The 20,940-nt window shown below is 37.8% G+C and overlaps 1 protein-coding gene across 1 annotated transcript in view; it reads left to right on the top strand.

Moving 5' to 3' along the window:
* Positions 1–19,594, top strand: part of LOC132268297 (alanine--tRNA ligase-like) — a 42,790-nt gene extending 23,196 nt beyond the window's left edge. The window contains exons 9-23 of the mRNA XM_059769132.1: positions 8,354–8,413; positions 10,438–10,488; positions 10,565–10,660; positions 10,899–11,000; positions 12,104–12,226; positions 13,914–14,057; positions 14,177–14,248; positions 14,327–14,402; positions 14,472–14,614; positions 14,744–14,852; positions 14,939–15,126; positions 15,831–15,920; positions 16,021–16,203; positions 16,314–16,493; positions 19,075–19,594. Of these exons, the coding sequence (XP_059625115.1) occupies positions 8,354–8,413; positions 10,438–10,488; positions 10,565–10,660; positions 10,899–11,000; positions 12,104–12,226; positions 13,914–14,057; positions 14,177–14,248; positions 14,327–14,402; positions 14,472–14,614; positions 14,744–14,852; positions 14,939–15,126; positions 15,831–15,920; positions 16,021–16,203; positions 16,314–16,493; positions 19,075–19,146 (1,689 nt within the window). The 3' untranslated portion in view covers positions 19,147–19,594. The remainder of the gene's footprint in view (positions 1–8,353; positions 8,414–10,437; positions 10,489–10,564; positions 10,661–10,898; positions 11,001–12,103; positions 12,227–13,913; positions 14,058–14,176; positions 14,249–14,326; positions 14,403–14,471; positions 14,615–14,743; positions 14,853–14,938; positions 15,127–15,830; positions 15,921–16,020; positions 16,204–16,313; positions 16,494–19,074) is intronic.
* Positions 19,595–20,940: the final 1,346 nt, after the last annotated feature.

Below are 20,940 nucleotides of genomic sequence, written 5' to 3'. Positions count from 1 at the left end.
CGACTTCATGGGCTTGCAAACTTGCTCCCACCTGACGAGATGATACTTAAACTCCTCGCCTCTTCCGCCCCAGAGGAATTCCCTTTAGATCTTTTCAATCCTTTCGGCAACAGAACATGGGATTTGGAACATAGATAAGAAATAAGTAGGAAGGCTCGAGAGAGTGCTCTTTATGAGAGTAACTTTCCCCCCCTTCGATAGATATTGCTTCTTCCACCCTGCTAATCTCTTCACGTACCTATCGATCATAGGATCCTAACTCCCCACCCTCCTAGAGGAGACCCCCCAAAGGCAAACCCAAATAAGGGATAGGGAAAGAGCTCACCCCACACCTAAGAACTGCGGCTAAGGAGGAAATATCCTGAACATCCCCAACCGGGACAAGCACGCTCTTGGCTACATTGACCTTTAGCCCAGAAACCGCTTGAAAACAGACCAGAATGCACCTCAAATATCTAAGTTGAGACACGTCAGCATCACAAAAGACCAAGGTATCATCCGCGAATAATGAATGAGAGATCTCCATTTGATGAGCTAGATCTCTGCCCGCCCTACAGCCCTTGATAAGACCGAGATCCTTTGCCCTCCTCATAAGTCTGCTCAAGCCCTCCATGATGATGAGAAAAAGGAAAGACGACAAGGGACCTCCTTGTCTCAAACCCCGAGAACACCTGAAGAAACCAACAAGAGACCCATTCACGAGAACAGATAACTTTATGGACGAAAGATATGTCTCTATCCATTTCCTCCATCTACTTCCAAACCCCATTCTCTGGAGTAAGTAAAATAGGAAATTCCAATTAACGTGATCATAAGCTTTTTCAATGTCAAGTTTGCATAAAACTCCGGGAAACCACTTCTCAACTTGGAGTCCACACATTCACCTGCAATAAGAACTGAATCTAGGATTTGCTGTCCTCCGACAAAAGCATTCTGGGAATCCGAAATAATCCCATCCAGAGCATCCCTCATCCTAAGAGCAAGAACCTTAGCAATGAGCTTGTAAATGCAGCCCACTAAGCTAATTGGTCTAAAGTCTTTAATATCAGAAGCGCCACCCTTCTTAGGGATGAGGGCAATGAAAGAGGCATTTAACGACTTCTCGAAGACGCCATGAGAATGAAACTCCTGGAAGGTACCTATCACCTCGTTTCTCACCACCTACCAACTTTCCATCAAAAACAGCGTAGTAAACCCATCTGGCCCCGGAGCTTTGTCACCATTGCAACTCGATAAAGCCTTTAGCACCTCCTTTTCGGAGAAAGGGACCTCAAGACCATCTCTATCCAACTCAAAAATAGCATCAAAATGAAGGACGTCAAGCTTAGGTCTCCATCCTAACGGCTCGGTGTATAGCTTTTGGTAAAAGGAGACGATCCCATTGCGCACCTCTTCTTCCCTCCATAACTCCAGACCATCTACCCAGATTCACCCTATGTGATTACTCCTTCTGTGGGCATTAGCAAGCCTATTCAAAAATTTCGTATTACGATATCCCTCTTTGAGCCATAAGGCCCGAGATTTCTGGCGCCACAAGATCTCCTCCATACTAGCAATCTTAGCAAAAACCGCCTGGTAGGAAGCTCTCCCAGTGCGTAGAGACTCCACATCCCCCAAACCACCAACCCCCCCCCCCCCCCCCCGGCTCTCAAGACGATCAATCTCAGAAAAATCAGCAAGGACTCTATTCTTCCTCCATTCAAGATTCCCGAACACCTCCTTATTCCTCCTCTTAAGCTCGATATTGAGAGCCCTTAGCTTCCTAGCTAACACAAAACTAGAAGAACCTATAACCGTCGCCTCCTCCCACTAAGACCAGACTTTCCCTTGGAAGTCCTTTGCTCTCAGCCATATATTCTTGAATCGAAACGGGGAACACCGAGATCTCAGACCTCTATAGTCCAGAACCAGAGGAACGTGATCAAAGGTAACCCTTGCTAAAACCGCGTGAACAACATCTGGGAATTTCTCTTCCCACTCTCTAGAGATCAAGAACCTATCTAGCCTTGATAAGGTAACCGGGTCCCTACCATTAGACCAAGTAAATGCTGTCCCTTCCATTGGCAGATCAATGAGAAAATGGCATCAATAAAATCAGAAAACTGATTCATGTCCGAAGACCACCTTCCCCCTGTGGACCTCTTTAACGGAGACCTAACATAATTAAAAACCCCACCCAGGCACCAAGTAAGAGACCACAGTCCTGTATATGGCAAAGCTCCTCCCAAAAGAGAGGTCTATCATTGTCAACAACTGGTCTGTAGACCCTAGAGAAAACCCATCTAAAGTTGTCCTCGTCCATCTTGAACACGCAGGACTTAGAGAACCTCCCCATCCAAATGTCCATTCGTGACAACCATCTGCGATCCCACATAACTAAAATTCCTCTAGAGGTACCTGAAGCATTCAGGGCCTCCCATTCCACAAACCTTCCTCCCCAAATACTCCTAACAACCCCATCAGAAGTAGGGGCCATCTTGGTTTCTTGCAAACAGACAATTTGGGCTCCCCACTTCCTTAAAGCTACCTTCACCACACTCCTTTTGTTCGGATCGTTGAGACCACAAACATTCCAAGTTATGATTCAAAGCTTCATTAAGAACTAGATAAGATTATCTCCCCTCCTTTTACTCCTACTTCTAGTCCTTCCCCTCTCCCTCACCGCCCCTCTCTTCCCTTCATAGTTGACATAAGAGATAAGATTCTTGACCTCCTGCTCCCCTTTCCAAGACGATAAAGATCTTTTATTAATAACCTCTTTCGTGCCTTGCATGTTCACTGCAACCTCTCTTCCTTCCACAATTGCATGAAGAATGAACAGTGCCTGATCACTATTGCCCTCTGATGAGACACCCAGCAATTCACTAGTAACCCCTATATTTGCTACTACCCATTCCTTGCCCAGATCAGCAGCCGTTTCTGAGCAATCAGGTCGCACGACAGCCAGTGGTTCCACCATTTCCAGGTTAGAGTGGCCCGTCTCCAACCATGGGACTAACTCGTTAGAACAGACCTTTTGAATGGAAGCCAAATCTTCGTTCTCCTCCGCTGCACTATCCTTTCCACTTACAGACAAATCCGTGTCTGTAACAGAGTCATCCATACCATGTTCCAAGAAACTATGAGAATCATTCGCCTCTAACCCTCCGAGTGGCAAACAATTGAGGCCTTTCAGTGCAACACAGAGGCAAAGCTCTTTAAGCAAAGCCGCAGCAGAGTCATTTTTTTTTTTTTTCTTCCTAAATGAAGAAAATTTTTTATAAGATAAAACAATATAGTACAAGAATAAAGTGAAGACATTTCTTCACTAAGACACACAAGCACATCTAGGGTAGAGCAGACAAAACCTGCAACAACCTTAAACTCCTATGAACTTAAAAAATCTTGAAGACTAATTCCAGCAATATCAAGAGCATCCCAAACAATGCATTTGACTAGGAATGAAGGAGATCGAATAACATCAGTATGAAGTCTATCATTCCGTTCATTCCATAAATAATACATAGAAGCTGTAAACAACATCTTATGCACTTTGTTCCTGCAAGATTTAATGTAAAATTGAGTTTGCAGGTCAGTAGCGAAGGAGCTAACAGAGTTCAGCTTTTGAACACTCCAATGAAATATACCAGCCAAGCCACACCAGACCTCCCAAGCATACACCATTTCACAAACATGTGATCAACATGTTCTTCATTGCAGCCACACAAGCCACATCTGGAAGCTAAAGAGATTCCTCTACGCTGCAAATTAGCACCTGTTAGGACAGCATTTTGAATAATCAAAGCACTATACACAGACCATCGAGGTCTACCCCCATTCCAAACCAAACCAAGAAACTTCAGGTTTTGAATCCCTGCAAGAGTCCCAAGCAGCTTTGAATGTAAAAGATTTATTGTTCCACAATAACTGGTCCTCACCACCATGAATCCTGAATTGTTGGAAATATTGTTGAACAACAAATGGAACATCATCGAACTGCCACTGATTTTGAACGATGAAACTGCTCAAGTCAATCTGCTTATTAGAGGATACCTGTCTCAAGGTTCTATAACTGAGAACCTCTGATAAAAATTGACCCCCACACCATGGATCCATAAAAGTTTTAATCTTATCACCATTGCCAATGCGATAAGATCATTGCACCTTAAGAGTATCTCTGACTGATACAATGCTCTTCCAAATGGATGAATGATTAACCTTTGGAATAACAGACCAGTAGGAAGCATCAGTTAAATAGCGTTTGTTGAACCATGCTACCCACAACCTATCCTTCGAAAGAAGGAAGTCCCAGGCTAAAGAACACTTTGCAGCTTTATCAATGTCACTAATTTGCCTTAAACCAAAACCTCCTTCTGTTTTTTGGAGAAGTGACTCTTTTCCAACACATGCTATGCAGCTTGAAGTTGATCTCATTATGCCCCCAAGCAAAATTTCTCATCCTTCTTTCAATTAAGTTAATGACAGCAGCAGGAATACTGTAAACTGAAGACCAGTATAAAACCATAGGAGTAACCACAGCCCTTAATAACTCAATGCGACCTGCCATTGAAAGGTTCATACCAGCCCATCTTGTAGTTGCAGCAACAACCTTATCCATCAAAGGTTTACAATCCAACCTCCTAATTCCTGTGTCAGAAATAGGAAGGCCTAAATAAGTAAAAGGGAGAGACCCCTGCCTGCATCCCAAAATTCTCAGCACAGTATTCTTCCTCTTAACAGACCTTGTAAAATATACTTCTGATTTTTCTTTATTAACTGCCAGGCCAGAGACTTCTTCAAAATGTTTCGTCATCCTTCGCAAAGTGAATACTGAAGCCATATTAGCTCTCACAACCACAAGTAAGTCATCAGCAAAAAATAGGTGAGTGGCCAAACAATTTGCCTTGACAGCAGCAGGAGAAGCAACTAAGTTCCACTTTAGACACTCAAATTCAAACATTGAAGATAGATATTCAGTGACCAAAGTGAAGAGCAAAGGGAAAGTGGACAACCTTGTCTAAGGCCTCTTGAAGGTTGAAAGAAACCATGTGGACTTCCATTCACCATGATAGAAAATCGAACAGTTGTCACTGCTGCTTTAACCCAACCAATCCATTTATTTCTGAAGCCATAGAGCTGTAGAAGACTAAACAGAAACTCCCATTGAACTGAGTCATAAGCCTTTCGAAGATCCACCTTCCAAGCTAAAGTAGGAGGAGTATGCTTAGCTCCAAAGCCTCTCAATAATTCAGAAGCAATGATGAGATTATCTTGAATTTTCCTACCACTGACAAAAGCATTTTGTTCCTTACCCACAATTTGATCAAGAACAACACTCAATCTATTAGCCAACAATTTGGTAATGATCTTATAGATGACATTGCAAAGAGCAATAGGCCTAAAGTCCCCAATCTTGTTTGCTACCTTTATCTTAGGAATAAGAGTAATGAAGGTGCTGTTAAGCCCTTTATCCATAACTGAGCATTGAAAAAAAATGCAACACAGCAGAATTAATATCTTCACCAACAATGCCCCAGTACTCCCTGAAAAACCTCACAGTAAAACCATCAGGCCCCGGGGCTGTATCCAATCCCATACTGTGAATTGACGCTTTTATTTCATCCCTAGAAATATTGGCTTCCAAGCTGTCAGCAACTTCCCCAAGAAGAGTTCTTCTAATGAAGGCAGCATCAGGAGAATTAACGTGCTCTCTAGAAGAGCACAGAGAAGTGTAATGTTGTAATAACAGATCTTTAATACCATTATCATCCTGCACTAATGTTCCATCAGCTTGTGTAAGACCTGTAATATTATTGTTACCTCTGTGAGCCTTGATTTTCTGATAAAAAAATTTTGAGCTTCTATCAAGGTCCTTTTTCCATTTGATTCGAGCCTTTTGAGAAACCAAGATCTCTTCATTAGACAAAGCATGTTCATAATTCCTCCTAGCCTCTTCTTCACTATGGATTCTCTCTGCACACATTGGATCATTAGATAATGCAACTTGACATTCCTCCAGATTAGTCCTAGCTGAGATAAGATGCTCATATACTGAACCAAATTTGGTTGTATTCCAAACTCTGACAGCTTTTTTAACTGCCCTTAGCTTTTGGACAACCTTAACAATAGGATCACCATTAACCCTTGTTGACCAAGCCTCTGCAATCACCTGTTTCAACACAGGTTGTAGAGTCATTGGTCAACTGAAGGTGGAGATCACACCCCACACAAACCGTAACCCCCTCAGACGGTTCCTTTACAGCACACGCATCTGGGTCATCATACCCAGGAAAAGCAGGCCCGTAGTCATCCGTCACATTTGAACATATCCCGGACTCAACTTCAGGCACCGTTGGCAGATCCGGTAACACACATCCCTTCTCCATCTCAACACCACTCCTCAACACCCCACAAGAAGGAGTAGAAGAAGAAGGAGGAGCGAGAGGATGGCTCCGAAGTTGAGTAACAGAGGACAAACCTGGGCCAATAGATGAAGTAGATCGAGTGATCCACTTCTGTTTGTCGGTGCGAGACAATCGATTACCATGGTGAGACGATCTGCCCTGAATGGTCCGAATTGCAGAAATAGATCTGTCACTCGATGAGACAGGAGCAGAGAAGGCTCAAATGTGTTTGCAGTACAACGGCACTTATCGTGGCGGAAAATCATCTCTTTCGTGCTTGGACCGGTCATACCTGCACTGATTGCTTCCATTTTGTCTTCTCTGACGTGGACCAAATTCTTTGTATAGAGGACTGATATCTGTGTCTGTATAGAGTACCCACTTTTTACCCATTATTGACCCACTCACTCAAGTATGGGTACCCAATTGATTTAATTTTAGTGTGTGGGCTTGGGCGGTTTAATGGGTTTGGGCTTAAATTGCCACCCCTACATGAGATTAAGGATTGTGCAATTTATAATTTAGCTGCCCTAGTCATGGGCCCAACCTAAGAAGTAAGAGACAAGGATTCATGTAGACTGAAAAAGGGAAGTGGCCGATTGAGATGTTTTTGATGGATTAGGTCAGAGAAGGGTTTTAAAGGCCCAAGGCTATCCTCTTGGGGCCTAGGCTGCTATTCATCAGCTCGGCTTAGACTCAATAGCAAATGGATGTGAAAATTGAAGGCCGGCAGTGGGCAATCCTAGTACCTTAGCACCAGTTATTCCCAAGCTAGCACAGACCAATTTATATTGATGGAGCAAGTTGAGTTCATTTGATCTGGGATGTCTATGGACTCACATTGTGCAACTAGAGTTGGAGAAGCATCGAAGGGGGGCGAAGATCAGTTGCAACAGAGGCTACCGGAAGAAGACAACTTAGGGTGTGTGCTGTCATCCAGCTAAGCCTGTTCTGAAGAATTCAGGGGTAAAGATAGGGCTGCCATTCTGAAAGGGAGGTGGTTGCAAAAGGGGGTGGAATTGGCAGGTATGGACTCTGTCAGTGGTTTTGGTTTTTTAAGAGGGGGGGAGGGAGTGGTCAGGATAGAGTTGCACTGAGTTATTCTAGCCTCCTCACTGCCGATGTAGGCTTGCTAGGAGAATTGTTGCACACTTTCAGTACTAGGTGCTGAGGTCTTCAGAACAAGGTACCGAGGTCTTTTGATGGTGACACTTCAGATGAGGTTAGTACCGTAGAGGAGATTAGAGGATGATGAACCTGAAGCATCTACCACTTTTGACGAAAAGAAGCTCCGGTTGCAGCCTCAATTTTCTTGAGCTGGGTGGGAGTCTTAATGGGAGGTTCTGGGAGTTGATTGCAGTGGTCAGATGGCAAGCTCAGAGAGTTGCAGGGGGTGCAAGCCTTTAAGTTGCTGGCACTTATTTATATTATGTAGATGGCCTAGTAGAGGGAACCAATGGTGTTGGATGAGATTTTGTAGAATATCATGCATCATTAAGAACTTAATTTCTCTTTTATGGAGGAAGGACATAGTTGAAACTCAGCTCTTTGCTATGCATATTGATGCCTGGCTAAACAATCAAAAGAGTGTCAGCAGCATAAAATAATTGTTTCTTAGGCACTGTCAATGCTCCGACGTCTTGTTTAATTCATTATATTAAATAATCCATAAAACTTTATCAAAAATTATCCCTCTGAATTTTATAACTTTGCTTATTCTAGATGTAATTGATTAAATCACTTAATCTAGAAGTGAAAAGGATCAAATATATGTATGTATGCTTGTATAATTCTCTTTATTCTTTGTTACTTCCTCATGGGGTGTTTACCTAAAGTTTGCTTTCCTGATGTGAGACTCTTTGTTCTTAACTTTGTGTAAATACTGTTTACATGTCTTGTAAGGGATTTTGTCTGATAACTACAGAACATTTCTTGATTATTACTTGGATTGAGTTGTCACCTGTCTTCAGGGAATTGAAAAATTTAAGAGGACTGCTCAAGATGTTCAGGGGAGGATATTCAGTGGACAGGCAAGAACGTAGTGTTTTTTTTTTTTTTTTTTTTAATTTATTTCTTCTCTACTGTACATTCAATATTAGTTATTCAATAAGAAAAATAAAAAATAAATTAGGAAGAAATTTTTTTCTCTCACCAAATTTTGTGTCTGATCTCTTATTGTATCGTATTTTAAGCATTCTACCATGCAATAATTTTTGAATCAATTTTGACATTTGAGAATTTGTGCTAGTGGATCTGTTCTATAATTGCGTACAAGATTCATTTGACTATGCATTTGCTTTCATGGGATGTGCATTTGTTAATGCCAAGTAGAATTTCAAAGATGCAACAGCATTAGTTTCCCTTTCTGTGAGAAAGCATGCACACCTTGGTATTTCAGTTGCCATGCAGTTTCCTTAATGTAACCTTAGCCTCCAAAATAGTGTCACATTGGAAAGGCTAAAGAGATACATAGTTTTTCCCTTTTTTTTTTGTTTTGTTTTGTTTCGTTTTTTTTTTTTTTTTTTTTTTGTTTTTTTTTTGTTTTTTTTTTTTGTACGGCTTGTGCAACCAGTTTCTGTTTTCTCAGTTTGAGATCCCGTAAAAGCTTCAAGAAACTCTTAATGGATGCCATAAAAAGTCTTGAGTTTAGATTATTTTTTTATAGATAAAATTTTCATTGTGTTGTGTAATGGTTTTGTTGAGCTGAGCTATATGAATCTTGCATTATGTGGAATTGTGCCGTGAATTTGAAGTGTTTGAGACAAAGGTTTTTTGGTGTTGTTTGTGAGGCTTGCTTACAAGTTCAGGCAGTCATATAACACCTTGTGGTTTAGGATTATGCTGATTTAGTTTGGTGTACATCTTATTTGTGGACAAGGATTAGTTAAAGGCACTTGTCTTTATAACCATCATTCTGTAGGCAACCCTTTTTTCACCTTGAATTCTTTTCTCTTTTCCTTTTTTCCCCACAATGAGTTACATTTGTCTTTTTTGTATTCATATGAACACTCTGTGCACAATTGGTTCTATGATGAAATGGTGCATTTATCTATACTAGTATGCTCTTTCGATGCTGGGAATCTTTTTAAAGTTAAATATATCGGTACACTTTTTGTATGTCCTGATACAGATTCCTCCAGTAGTCATAGACTCATAGTGCCCTGATACAAACAGTACTTGCACTTGTACACATTTTGGTAGTAAAACATGTACCAGCGCATGTTTCCTCTGCACTGGTACATGGACCTTGAATTGGAAAGGGATTTGTGTTTTTTAGTTTGACATCAACTTGGATTGCTACCAAACTGAGGAATATATCCTAAAATTTTTCTAACTTTCCAATCTGATTTAGCTCTCAAATTTCTTTCACAAGTTTTATATTTGGTTGGTCTATTTCCAGAGATTTTTTCTGCAGCCTTGAGCTTTTTCACATGTACATTGAGTGATTAGTTTGTGTGAGTTCTCTTTGAAGTCAAGCCACTTGAATTCATTAGTTGATCAAGCTGCCTTAGTAGAATCCAAAATCGTTCAACAAGAAGAATTGTCTAGACTACCACTTTGATAAGCGGATCATCACGTGGTGATTGCATTGGCCTGAATCAGTGTGGCTGGTAATTCCAAAGGCACTGGAAGTGAGGGGCACTGAGTGTCCAATTTAAATCAATCACAATTCTTGTAATTAGTTTCTGTGTTTTCCCCCAATTTTAAAAATTGCAGGGTCTTTCTCTCTTGCTCTTTATATTTCTGTAATTTTTATGTTTGTATGGTGCTTGGTAATTGGTTAGGAGTCTTAACAAAATTTTAAAATTGAGCAAACGAGACTTCTTTATTATTATTATTATTATTATTTTTTATGTCAAGAAATCTGTTGGCCAAAGAAATGTAGGCTATAGCCAGTGGGACAACATGTAGGTTTAATTCCTGTGCTCCCCACTCTTGCTTGGCAAGGAAGGTTGTCATTACCTATGTGCCAAGATGAGGCAGTTTTATTAATTTCTGGGATTGTATGAAATTTAGATTTGATTAGTTGACGTTAGTATCTGCTTGGTTGCAGGATGCTTTTGTCTTGTGGGACACATATGGCTTTCCACTAGATCTGACTCAGGTGCATGGACTACTACTTTGTTTACTTTTAATACTGTGTTGTATAAATTCAACTCCTCATGGCTTTTTTCTACCAGTTGATGGCGGAAGAAAGAGGCTTGGTAGTTGATGTTGAGGGTTTTAATATTGCTATGAATGAGGCAAGGGAAAGATCAAGGAATGCTCAGAATAAGGTAGCAGGTTTTTACCTTGGCTTTTCTTTTTCATTTTATATCTATCATAACATGAAGTCATGGTTATACACCCCTTTTTAATCATATATATATTGATTGAGAGTGTCCTTTGTAATTATCTATATGTATATATATCGATTGAGAGAGAGGGGGAGAGAGAGAGAGAGAGAGAGAGAGTCTTCTACATGAATTTGTGAATTTCAATGTCATATAACGTACTAAAATTATTTCTTTGCAGCAAGCTGGTGGTACAATCGTCATGGATGCTGATGCCACCTCTATATTGCACAAGAGAAGGGTTGCTGCTACAAATGACACTTGCAAGTTTACATGGTTTCAGGTCAGCCTTAATCTTAGTTTAATGAATTATATGCTTGTGTGACGGTAAAAGCTTAGGTTGCTAAGCGTGAAAATCGAGGTTTGAGTTTAAGGATACTTATGTTGTGCAACGATTGCTAAATGTTAGGTCTCTACCTAATAGTGTTGATTAATGGGGACCCACTTTAGAGTTGTGGTGTTTGTCAAATGGTTAACTCTTTGACCCATAAAAAATCATGTTGTTAGGAAACTGGTCATGCTATGTAGGACATTGGATGATGGATAAAAGCTTATAATATCGTCTTTGTTTAGGAACTTTGATGGGAACAATGAATATATATATATATATATATATATATATATATATTGGGGGGGGGGGGGGGGGGGAGGAAGAGTGGGGGCAAGATTGAACATCATCTCCCTTGTCTGCATGCATCCTTATTTTGTGGACCCTAACATTATTTGCGACATGATAGTAAAACTGTTACTACATATAAATAGTGTAGTAGTGGCAAAGTCAGCTGTGTCTCGAGAACTCGTCAAAAGCTATATCTCAGAGCAATAATAAAAAAGTAATTCAACTGAATTTTTTTTTTTGCATACGTTCTAGAACCTTGGAATTGTGGTTTAGGGTTTTGAAGCCGTAAGCCAACATGCCACAACCTGAACCAGTTTTGTGATTTTTTCCGCTAACTGTGTTGCTTTCGGATTTGTCAGTAATCTTGTCCTGATATATATATATATATATATATATATTTATATATTTACGTCTTTTTTAATCTTAAAAGGATCTTTCTTTTGAATGAAAAATGGATGTAGGTAGTAGTCCTAATCATTGGAAATTGATAACATCCTTGCTGGTACTTTGTAGACCTGGTTGCTCTAAATTAAGTTGCTTTCCATATTCACCTTCATCTTCAATTTTTCCTCTTGAATCAAAAACTTCTATGTAATCCAATTCTATGATCAATTTTCTACATTAAGACATATCAAAAATAGGAAATTTCCGATCAGTTGAAAGGAAGGGAACTTTTGCAAGGCTGACATAACTGACTTGATATGCTCCATATTTTTGTAATGGATTACTTCATATTGATGTTCTTCACACTTTACTTATTGTTTCAGGATCACGAGAGTGTGATAAAAGCTATTTACACAGGAACGGAGTTCTTGGAAAGTGCTGCTGCTGGCAACGAAGTTGGTATTATACTGGAAACTACAAGTTTTTATGCTGAGCAAGGTGGTCAGGTACCTTGCGCGCTGTGACATGATTAGTTTGGTCATATTGTCATCAGCACTTAAGCTTTTACCCTAGGCCTTTTCAACTAAGATGTTTTGACCTAAATGATATGATATCCATTTGTTATCATGAATGTATTGTGTTTAGAAAGTGGCTAGGATTTTATTAGAAGTTGTATTTTTCTGGTTTATTGGGTTTTAGATAATAGTACTGTGCAATCATAAAACTGGGAGCTTTTCGTAGTTGGTGAATTATCTCAAATAGAAGGTGGTTTAACACAATCAGCTTTCTTTGGTTGAGAAGTAACTTCTATGCCAATATTTTTCTTACTGCTTCCTACAAGAATTCTGCTTGTGAAAGTACTATCTTATATTTATCTTTAGTAAACGTCTCTTTCCATTGAATTACGATGTATGCACATGTACAAAGATAATTTCTTAAATTCATTTTTAAATACTGAAAATTGGAAAACTCAGTGACTTAAGTTTCAGGTAACAAAGAAATATATGTAAACCCAGTAACAAAGAAATTGTAGTGTGCTCTGGACCTGTGAAAATTTCTTTTATGGTGCTACTAGCTCTCCCTACCACAATCTTGATAATTTCTTTATTGGTTTGAAGGTGAAAATGCTGTTAGAAATAGTAAGATATTTCACTGTTTCAAAGTTTTTAAGGTGGAGAATGTTGGAGTTACTTTATTCTCGAGGAAAGACATGATTTTATTTTGCGAGGAGTTGAATCCTTCTAATGATGAGACAGCAAAAAAAAATAAAAAATTGAATCAGTTATTTGGGTTTGGTGCGTTTACTTGCCAACTTATATTGTGGAAAAACTGCAATTTTTTTTTTTTTTTTTTATCCCGAAATCAAGGCTTAGATTTTAACATTTTCTGGCACATAATATAAACATCTTGAATATTTTGTTTGTTGAATCCTTGCATCTGAATTTTCTTTATTGTATACATCAATTTCATGATATGAGAGTTAAGATACACTTGGATATTCACAATAGATATGATATGTGAACAATTTGGTGGTTTTCAAGAAATGTTTTAACTGAAATTGTTTTAAAATCATACCAACTGTTCAGAAATACTTTAAGGTGTAAAATTCGAATGGTCATAATTGAATTTTGAGTGCGATCTTGCGTTCAAAACAATGATTTAAGTCATGTAAAATGCTTTAGCCAATTGCTTTGTTCCATTTCCTCTGCTGAGAAAGATCTTCCCTCTTCTGCAGTTAGAATGTAAAGTGATTTCATGTTTTCTGAGATTAAGGAAGCCTAACTTCTATAACCTTGTATTAGAAACAGTTAGAACTTGCTACTGAAGATGAATTTTACAAACTTTAATTTTTGACTTGGAACTTGGGAATGGAGCCATATGTACAAGCACATCACACTTATTATCCTTGATTGTAGAACTTGTTCACTGTTGAACCAGTGTCACCACATTTGTTTATTTTGTTCTCTTAATAGACAAATTGGAGTCTCAAATAAATTGTGTTATTATTGAATAATTCCCACTGTTTGAATCATCTAATTCATTTTACATAATGCTAGTTGAAAGAATATGTTTTAATGTTTTTAGGTTTGGAGTCCTGCCATACAATTTCCAAAGTTTATTTAAATAATGATGCGCATCTTTTTTCTTTTTTAGAAAAGTTGTTTATATCTGACATGGTTTGTGGGGTTATAGATATTTGATACTGGATCACTCGAAGCCCCCTTTGGATCATTTCAAGTTAGTAATGTTCAAATTTATGGAGGCTTCGTTGTTCATATTGGTTCTTTTGCTGGTGAGTCTGGCAGGTTCGTTGTGGGTGATAAAGTAACTTGTAAGGTAAAATTCCTTCTAATACTAGACTTTTGCTTCAATACGTGCTTACATTATGTACTAGTTGCCTAAATATAAGCTATGTTTGCTTGAAACTGTAGTTGCTTCTGCAATGACTTTTGCAGGTTGACTATGAGAGGCGTAAGCTCATTGCTCCTAACCACACCTGTACACACATGTTGAATTTTGCCCTCAGGGTAATTCCAAAATGATATTGTATTCTTTATTGATTCGTTTGTGGATTGGTTCTATAAATACTCTTAAAATGAATGCAGGAAGTACTTGGTAATCATGTTGATCAGAAGGGATCCATAGTCCTTCCTGAAAAATTGAGATTTGATTTCTCTCACGGTAAGTTATTTATAATTAGATTAGGGTTTTGGCGAAAATCAATTTTGAATTCTTCTGAAATTTGAACAGGCAAGCCTGTCAAACCTGATGAATTGAGAAAAATTGAGTGCATCGTTAATGATCAAATCAAAGCTGAACTGGATGTATTTGGGAAGGAGGTAACATTGGCTGATGCTAAGCGTATAAATGGTTTACGAGCTGTTTTTGGAGAAGTAAGCTGCTTCAGTTCTGTCATCATTGTATTTTGGAGTTGGTTATGAGTTTAGACACAACAAATAGCAGAACTGTGCTCAGTTACAAGCTTTCTTCAATATATTTATTTTTTTCTGTTTTTGATGTAGGTCTATCCTGACCCAGTCAGGGTGGTTTCAGTTGGTCGAAAAGTGGAGGATCTTTTGGCTGATCCAGAAAATGAAGAGTGGTTTTCAATTTCAGCAGAGCTTTGTGGAGGTATATTTTTTCTTATAACTCTGATGCCTCTTATTGGACCTTTTCCAGTAAATTTAAATTGAAGCTGAAGTTCTGGATCTGTTTAGGGACCCACATATCAAATACACGAGAGGCCAAGGCATTTGCTCTTTTATCTGAGGAGGGAATTGCTAAGGGAATCCGTAGAGTAACTGCTGTTACAACAGATTGTGCTTCTAAGGCCATGGAAGTTGCATTCTCTCTTGAGCAGGAAATAAACGAGGCATCCAAGGCAGAAGGAAGCTTGCTGGAACAGGTTGGTTCTGATTTTATAACATTTTGTTAATAAATATCACTTATGTAATTTATTATTTAGGAAACTAAATCGCTTGTTTCAAAACTGGCTTTGTTTAGGACATATATTCTTTTTTAGTTTTCCTTTTCTGGAGTCAGCCTACTGTGTCTTTTTCTATTGCATTTACTACTAGCACCAACTTCTTATAAACAATGCTTTCATTGTCTGATTTTGCACATCTACTTTACCCAGTTAATATTCCCCTTCTCAGTGCCTCTCTTTATACTTTCCACTCTGTACTCACTCACCTTTTCATTCAACCGCCTGTGTCATGTTTAGTACCTTACCTTTACAAAGCTAGTCCCAAGCGTGAGAAAAGGAGGGTTGTGTAAGGTAGCCTTAAATCCAACGTAAAACTTGTCAGGTTCAATACAAACATGAATCCTAAGCATAAATTAGTAAATTTTAGGGTCTCTACCTTGAGCAACACGTTGCATAATCTAGTGTAGCCACTTCTCTTATGGAATTGCTATAAAAAATTAGAATCTTTGTGCTGTAAACAGGTTGGTTATGTAAATTATCAACAATTGTTCCTAGGAATTTTGTTTTCTTGAATTCTAAACAGAACCTAATTGTTTATTTAAGGTATTATCATTTGTTAAATTTGGAAGTTTTATGCTCTGGTATGCTATTCAGTCAGCTAAATTTCCTTTTTCTCTTTCCAGAAAGTAACTTCGTTAAATGGTCGCGTGGAATCAGCTCCTATTCCTGCAGCCAAGAAAGCCGATCTTAAGGCCAAAATTTCTGTGCTTCAGGTATTGTACTTGTGCTGAACCGGAAAATATCTCATCTCCGACTTATGAATAGTCTCTGCCTTTGGGTACATTATGATAGTAAGTTACTTTATTTCATCAGAATCAGGTAATAAAAGCGAAAAAGAAGATTGCTGAAGAGAATATACAGAAAGCTGTCAAGGTTGCAATTCAGATGGCAGAAGTTGCTGCTTCTGATGAAAAGGCCTTCTGCATCTCACATGTGAATGTTGGTTCAGACACTGCTGCAATCCGCGAAGCAGTTGTTACAGTAATGGAGCAGAAGGTTGTTAGCTGCTTTTAGCTTCCCAGTTGACTAACTTGGTGCTACATTCTTTCTAATGTGATCTTATGTCTATGAGTTTTCCCCTCACTGTATGCTCGGTGGATGGACAGGGGATGGCTGTTATGGTTTTCAGCACAGATGAAACTGCACAGAAGGCTCTTGTGTGTGCTGGGGTACCAGAGAAAGGAGAGAAGTGCAAGCATTTGAAAGTGTTGGAATGGTTAGTCGCATCTTTAAAGCCTCTAAAAGGAAAGGGTGGAGGAGGAAAAGGCGGTCTTGCTCAAGGCCAGGTTAGAAATTTTCTTGTGATTACTGATCCAAGGCATTTTCGGATATTACTATTTTTCATGCTTTACTGTATTGAATTTGAGCCCTGCAACATCTCTATGAACCTATTTTTAGAGCAAGTGGCTGGTAAAATTTGTTACAAGGGTCCCAGTAACATACATACACACACAAATATGAAAATTAAAAGTATATTTCTAAAAATCACCAGCATGGAGGCAACAGATTTGAACGGCGTATGAAAATGAGAAGCTACTACACAAGCTATAAATGAATAGAAGACTAGAAGTTATCCATGGGGGAGGATTCAACAATTATATCTTTGGATTGTCATAGAGAGAGAGTTTTGTTAGAGCTTCTGACAAAAACGAGGCTATGGAATCACAGGACCTTAAGAGAGAGGTAAATAGCTCCATTATATTGCTTATACCAAATTAAAAATTTATATAAAAATCAGACAGTTGATCACACACAGAATCTATAAAGCACGGGCACTTCTACGAAGGAGCCCTACCCATGTCATGTCCGTGATGGGCACTCCTCGGACACGTGTCCGACACTTCATATACTTGTCCGTAAATAAAAATAAATTTTTATTATTTTGGAGACTTTCCCGACACTTCGCCGACACCTCTTGGACACTTAGGCACGCTTAAGCCGACACTTTTAAACATTTCTAATACAAGCCTATCCGATAATCTTGAAAATAATATGAACACATTCTAAAGTGTTCAACTTTTTTCTGTAAGAAAAATTGACATTATACACATATGATCACAAGCGAAGTATTAAATGATATTTATTCATTTAAAATAAAAACATTATTATGACTAAGTAGTGGAATAATTTTGTATATATATATATGATATAAAAGTCATTACAACTCTTAGTATAAAAATTAGGAATGAATTAAAGTTTTATAATACTATTAATCTATACATGTATATAAAAAAAAAAAAATGTATATCCTATATAAAATTGTGTCCAAGTCGTATATGTGTCCTACTTTTTAAAAATTTGGTGTGTCGTATCTGTGTCGTGACGTCCATGTCTTGTGTCCATGTCCATGCTACATAGCACAGAATAAAGGCACGCCACTAATTATGGGGAATTCCTGAAACGGAGAAACTACTGGACCTAGTCCGCTAGCTAGTGCTTTGAGAATTACCGTTGCAGTGTTACCCATCGAACAAGAAGATTCAACTCCAGAATTCCTCGGCCACTGCTTCACATGTACAATGCATATCATTGCCTCTGACTAAGCAACCTCAAATCCACAAATCCTCGGCCATTGCTTTCCACATCTGAACTGAATCCGTGATCTGATTTCTCACAGCTCGTCAACCATAATCCGAATCAACATTATTTTACCTTAGTCCCAACTCCCAAGTGAAATGTATTGGGGGTTATGGCATATGCAGTAGGTGGTTGTTCTATGTATTCAACAATATGGTGCAACTAGAAAATCAGAGCATATAAATATGCAAAACATAATTAAGGCTATGTGAAGGATAGGCTATATCGTTTGTGCTCTCTAGCCTCTATATGGACAAAAAGTATCAATGTATAACGTTTGTAACAATTGGATACTAATTAAGTAAATGTGGTATTTAATTTAGAATGGGAAATATGGAAACTCATTGAAGTCGTCAACAGTTGGATCGATCTATCAAAACCTTGGATCCCCTCTTTCAAGTGAAAAAGTGGATAAGGTTTACTAGCTTTGAGTAAGGGATGGGACCAGAGAAACCTCAGATAAAATACACCAAAATGTTCAATAGATCCAGGTCTCTGTTCGGTTAATCAACTTGCAATTTTATGCAATCTTCCTTGATAAAATCTCAAGTATTTTCATTCAATTGGAAAGATCATTCGAGGATTAATTAAGGGCCAACTAATATAAACCATCTTTAATCTTGAGGCCTCACAATTGCCATCCTAAAGGGGTGTGATTAGATATGGTCCAAAGAATCTGAGAATGACACAAACAGAACCCAGTTAAGAATTCGAACACGAAGAATAGACATAGAGAGGTGGTAAATAGGTACATATACACACACGATATGCATGTAGCAAAATCTGCTTCCACGCCACCAATCTACAACAATTTAATTGCTACATACATTACCAAGCATCTAAGTTTAAAACTGTAATAATTATAGTTATGATGGACTGTAAAAATCGTAATCTAGAATGCTAAAAATCTCAAATCAATTGGAATAATCAAACATAAATGAAACACCTAATTAAATTACATGAAAAATTAGATGTTCAAATTGCAAAAATCTAAAAGTGAATTGAAAGTCTAGGATATATGAAATCTCTGGTCAATTTAGATAGTCAACAAGATTTGAAAATAAATTGCGTGGATCCCTAATTTACTTTCTTATCGTCTAAATACATAATACAATTGAATCTTGCTTTCTTATCTTTTTTACGTGATACAATTTGTGCATTACAACTAGGGTACCTTTGAGTCTCATTAATTTTTTGGGTCAATAATAGTTGCTTCATTTTAAAGTTTGGTCCCATCTTACTTTGCATTCTTTAGTTTGTTGATGAATCTTTTCCTTTCTTTTATTTCAGGGAACTGATATATCACACATAGAGGAAGCGATTGACGTGGCAACATCTTTTGCGGCAATGAAATTGAAGTGATGAAGAATGCTCTAGTGTTTGTACGGTGGCAGAGGCACGTCCTCGATTGTTCAAAGCGAAACATTCTTGTTGCTTCACACGATTTAAGCAAATCTAATTAAGCAAATCTAATTAGGAATGAAATAGTGATTCCTTTCTCTTTTTTAAAAATTAAGGAAATAGTGAAGTTGGGGAAAGAAAATATTAACATGGCTAGTAGTATTATGGCAACACGATGATATACTTTTATTAGCCACATAAGAAAGGGTAAAGGAGCATTGTTATTTTTATTTTTCCCACCTTGTGCAAGTTTGTTTTTTTTCTTAGTTCGTAATCATACACGTCTCTTCCGAGACTTGAACTCTTGATCTCCCTTTGGGAGGTAAGAGGCTGATACCGTTAGGTCACTTGTCCATTGTTATCTTGGCAAGTTCATAATTTGATATATTTTAATTTTTTTTTTTTGTTATTGGTGATGTATGTTGTATTTAAAGGTGATGTATGTAGCCGACTTATCCAAAGAAAGAAAAAAAATATGGTGATGTGACTAACATTAGTAGAAACAAGAAAGTGTGATCTTCATTTGAGGCAAATGCATTAGGGTTAACTATTGTACTGCACTACTATATATATATATACATAAAACACATGTTTACAAAACCGTATACAAACGAGGCTAACGGATCACCGTATTGCTTGGAAATTACATCATGTTATTTCTGTGGTTTGAGTCTTCACACCGCTACTCAGTATCTCTCTTTCTTAATTATACTTTAGCTCATATCAATTCCTTCTAGGTTCGTTTCCATTTGTTTCGGCGTGAAATATTTTTTTATTTTTATTGTCAATGTTTGGTAAATGTTTACGTTGAGATTGAGGTTAAGTTCATCGGGCGGGTCATGTAAAATAATTTGTTGAAAATTGATGGATAGGTTGTTTTTGTTTTTGTTAAATTTTAATATTTGTTTTCTTCGTAAATGTTTTACGACAACTAAACACTAAAAAATAAAATAATATTTTTTGAAAAATATTTTACGTCTAAACAAACATAGCCTTAGTGTTATTGTATTTCCATTTGATCTATGGCACATCAAGTACTGAATGGAGCTGAGGCAGTCTGTCTTTAACAAGTTATATTAATTTAGGTTATATTAATTTATGAGGCAGTCTGTCTTTAACAAGTTATTAATTTATGAACATGCTTCGCCAACTTGAATTTTTGCCATGACAATTCCTCCCTTCGAAATTTCAAATGCGAGACTCTGCCCCACCGAACCTGTTAAACGCACCATTTCGAGACCTCTCATTTGTTCAAATGGCTCTTTTTCATCTCTCTGCATATTGTTTCCTATAGTATTTCAGATACAAATTCGGAAAAGAAAATAAAAAATAAAATGAAATCTCTACAATATGCAGCTTTAAAAATGTTAATTATAATTAGAAATTAGGGCTAATACCAAAAAACCCTCCACTATTTTCAAATTTTGATCATAAACCATCAATCTATTTCAGAAATCCCCTACACTTTAAAAAGGGATCACATTGCCCCAATATCCATATCGGACCCGTTAACAGGAATGTGAAGTGTCGAATTTGACCTTGCTATTTAATGTTAAATTAGAAACTAAAAATAGTATTTTTAAAAAATAAAATAAAATTACAATAATTCTCTTTCTTCTTCACCTCCCCCCTCTTTCTCTCTACAACTCTCACTTATTCTGCTCTCTCTAAAAAAGATCTATCTCCCATGGATTCTTTGTAAATGTAATGACCCGGTCATTTTTTCTCTTTCTTTTTTCTCAAATTTTACGGATA

The sequence above is a fragment of the Cornus florida genome, unplaced genomic scaffold, assembly GCF_030987335.1.
Source record: "Cornus florida cultivar Cherokee Brave unplaced genomic scaffold, ASM3098733v1 CherokeeBrave_3.0.0_Hap2_Chr08, whole genome shotgun sequence".
NCBI classification, from domain to species: Eukaryota; Viridiplantae; Streptophyta; class Magnoliopsida; order Cornales; family Cornaceae; genus Cornus; species Cornus florida.
Note: the sequence above shows the minus strand (reverse complement) of the source record. Positions and strands in the feature narration are given on the sequence as shown.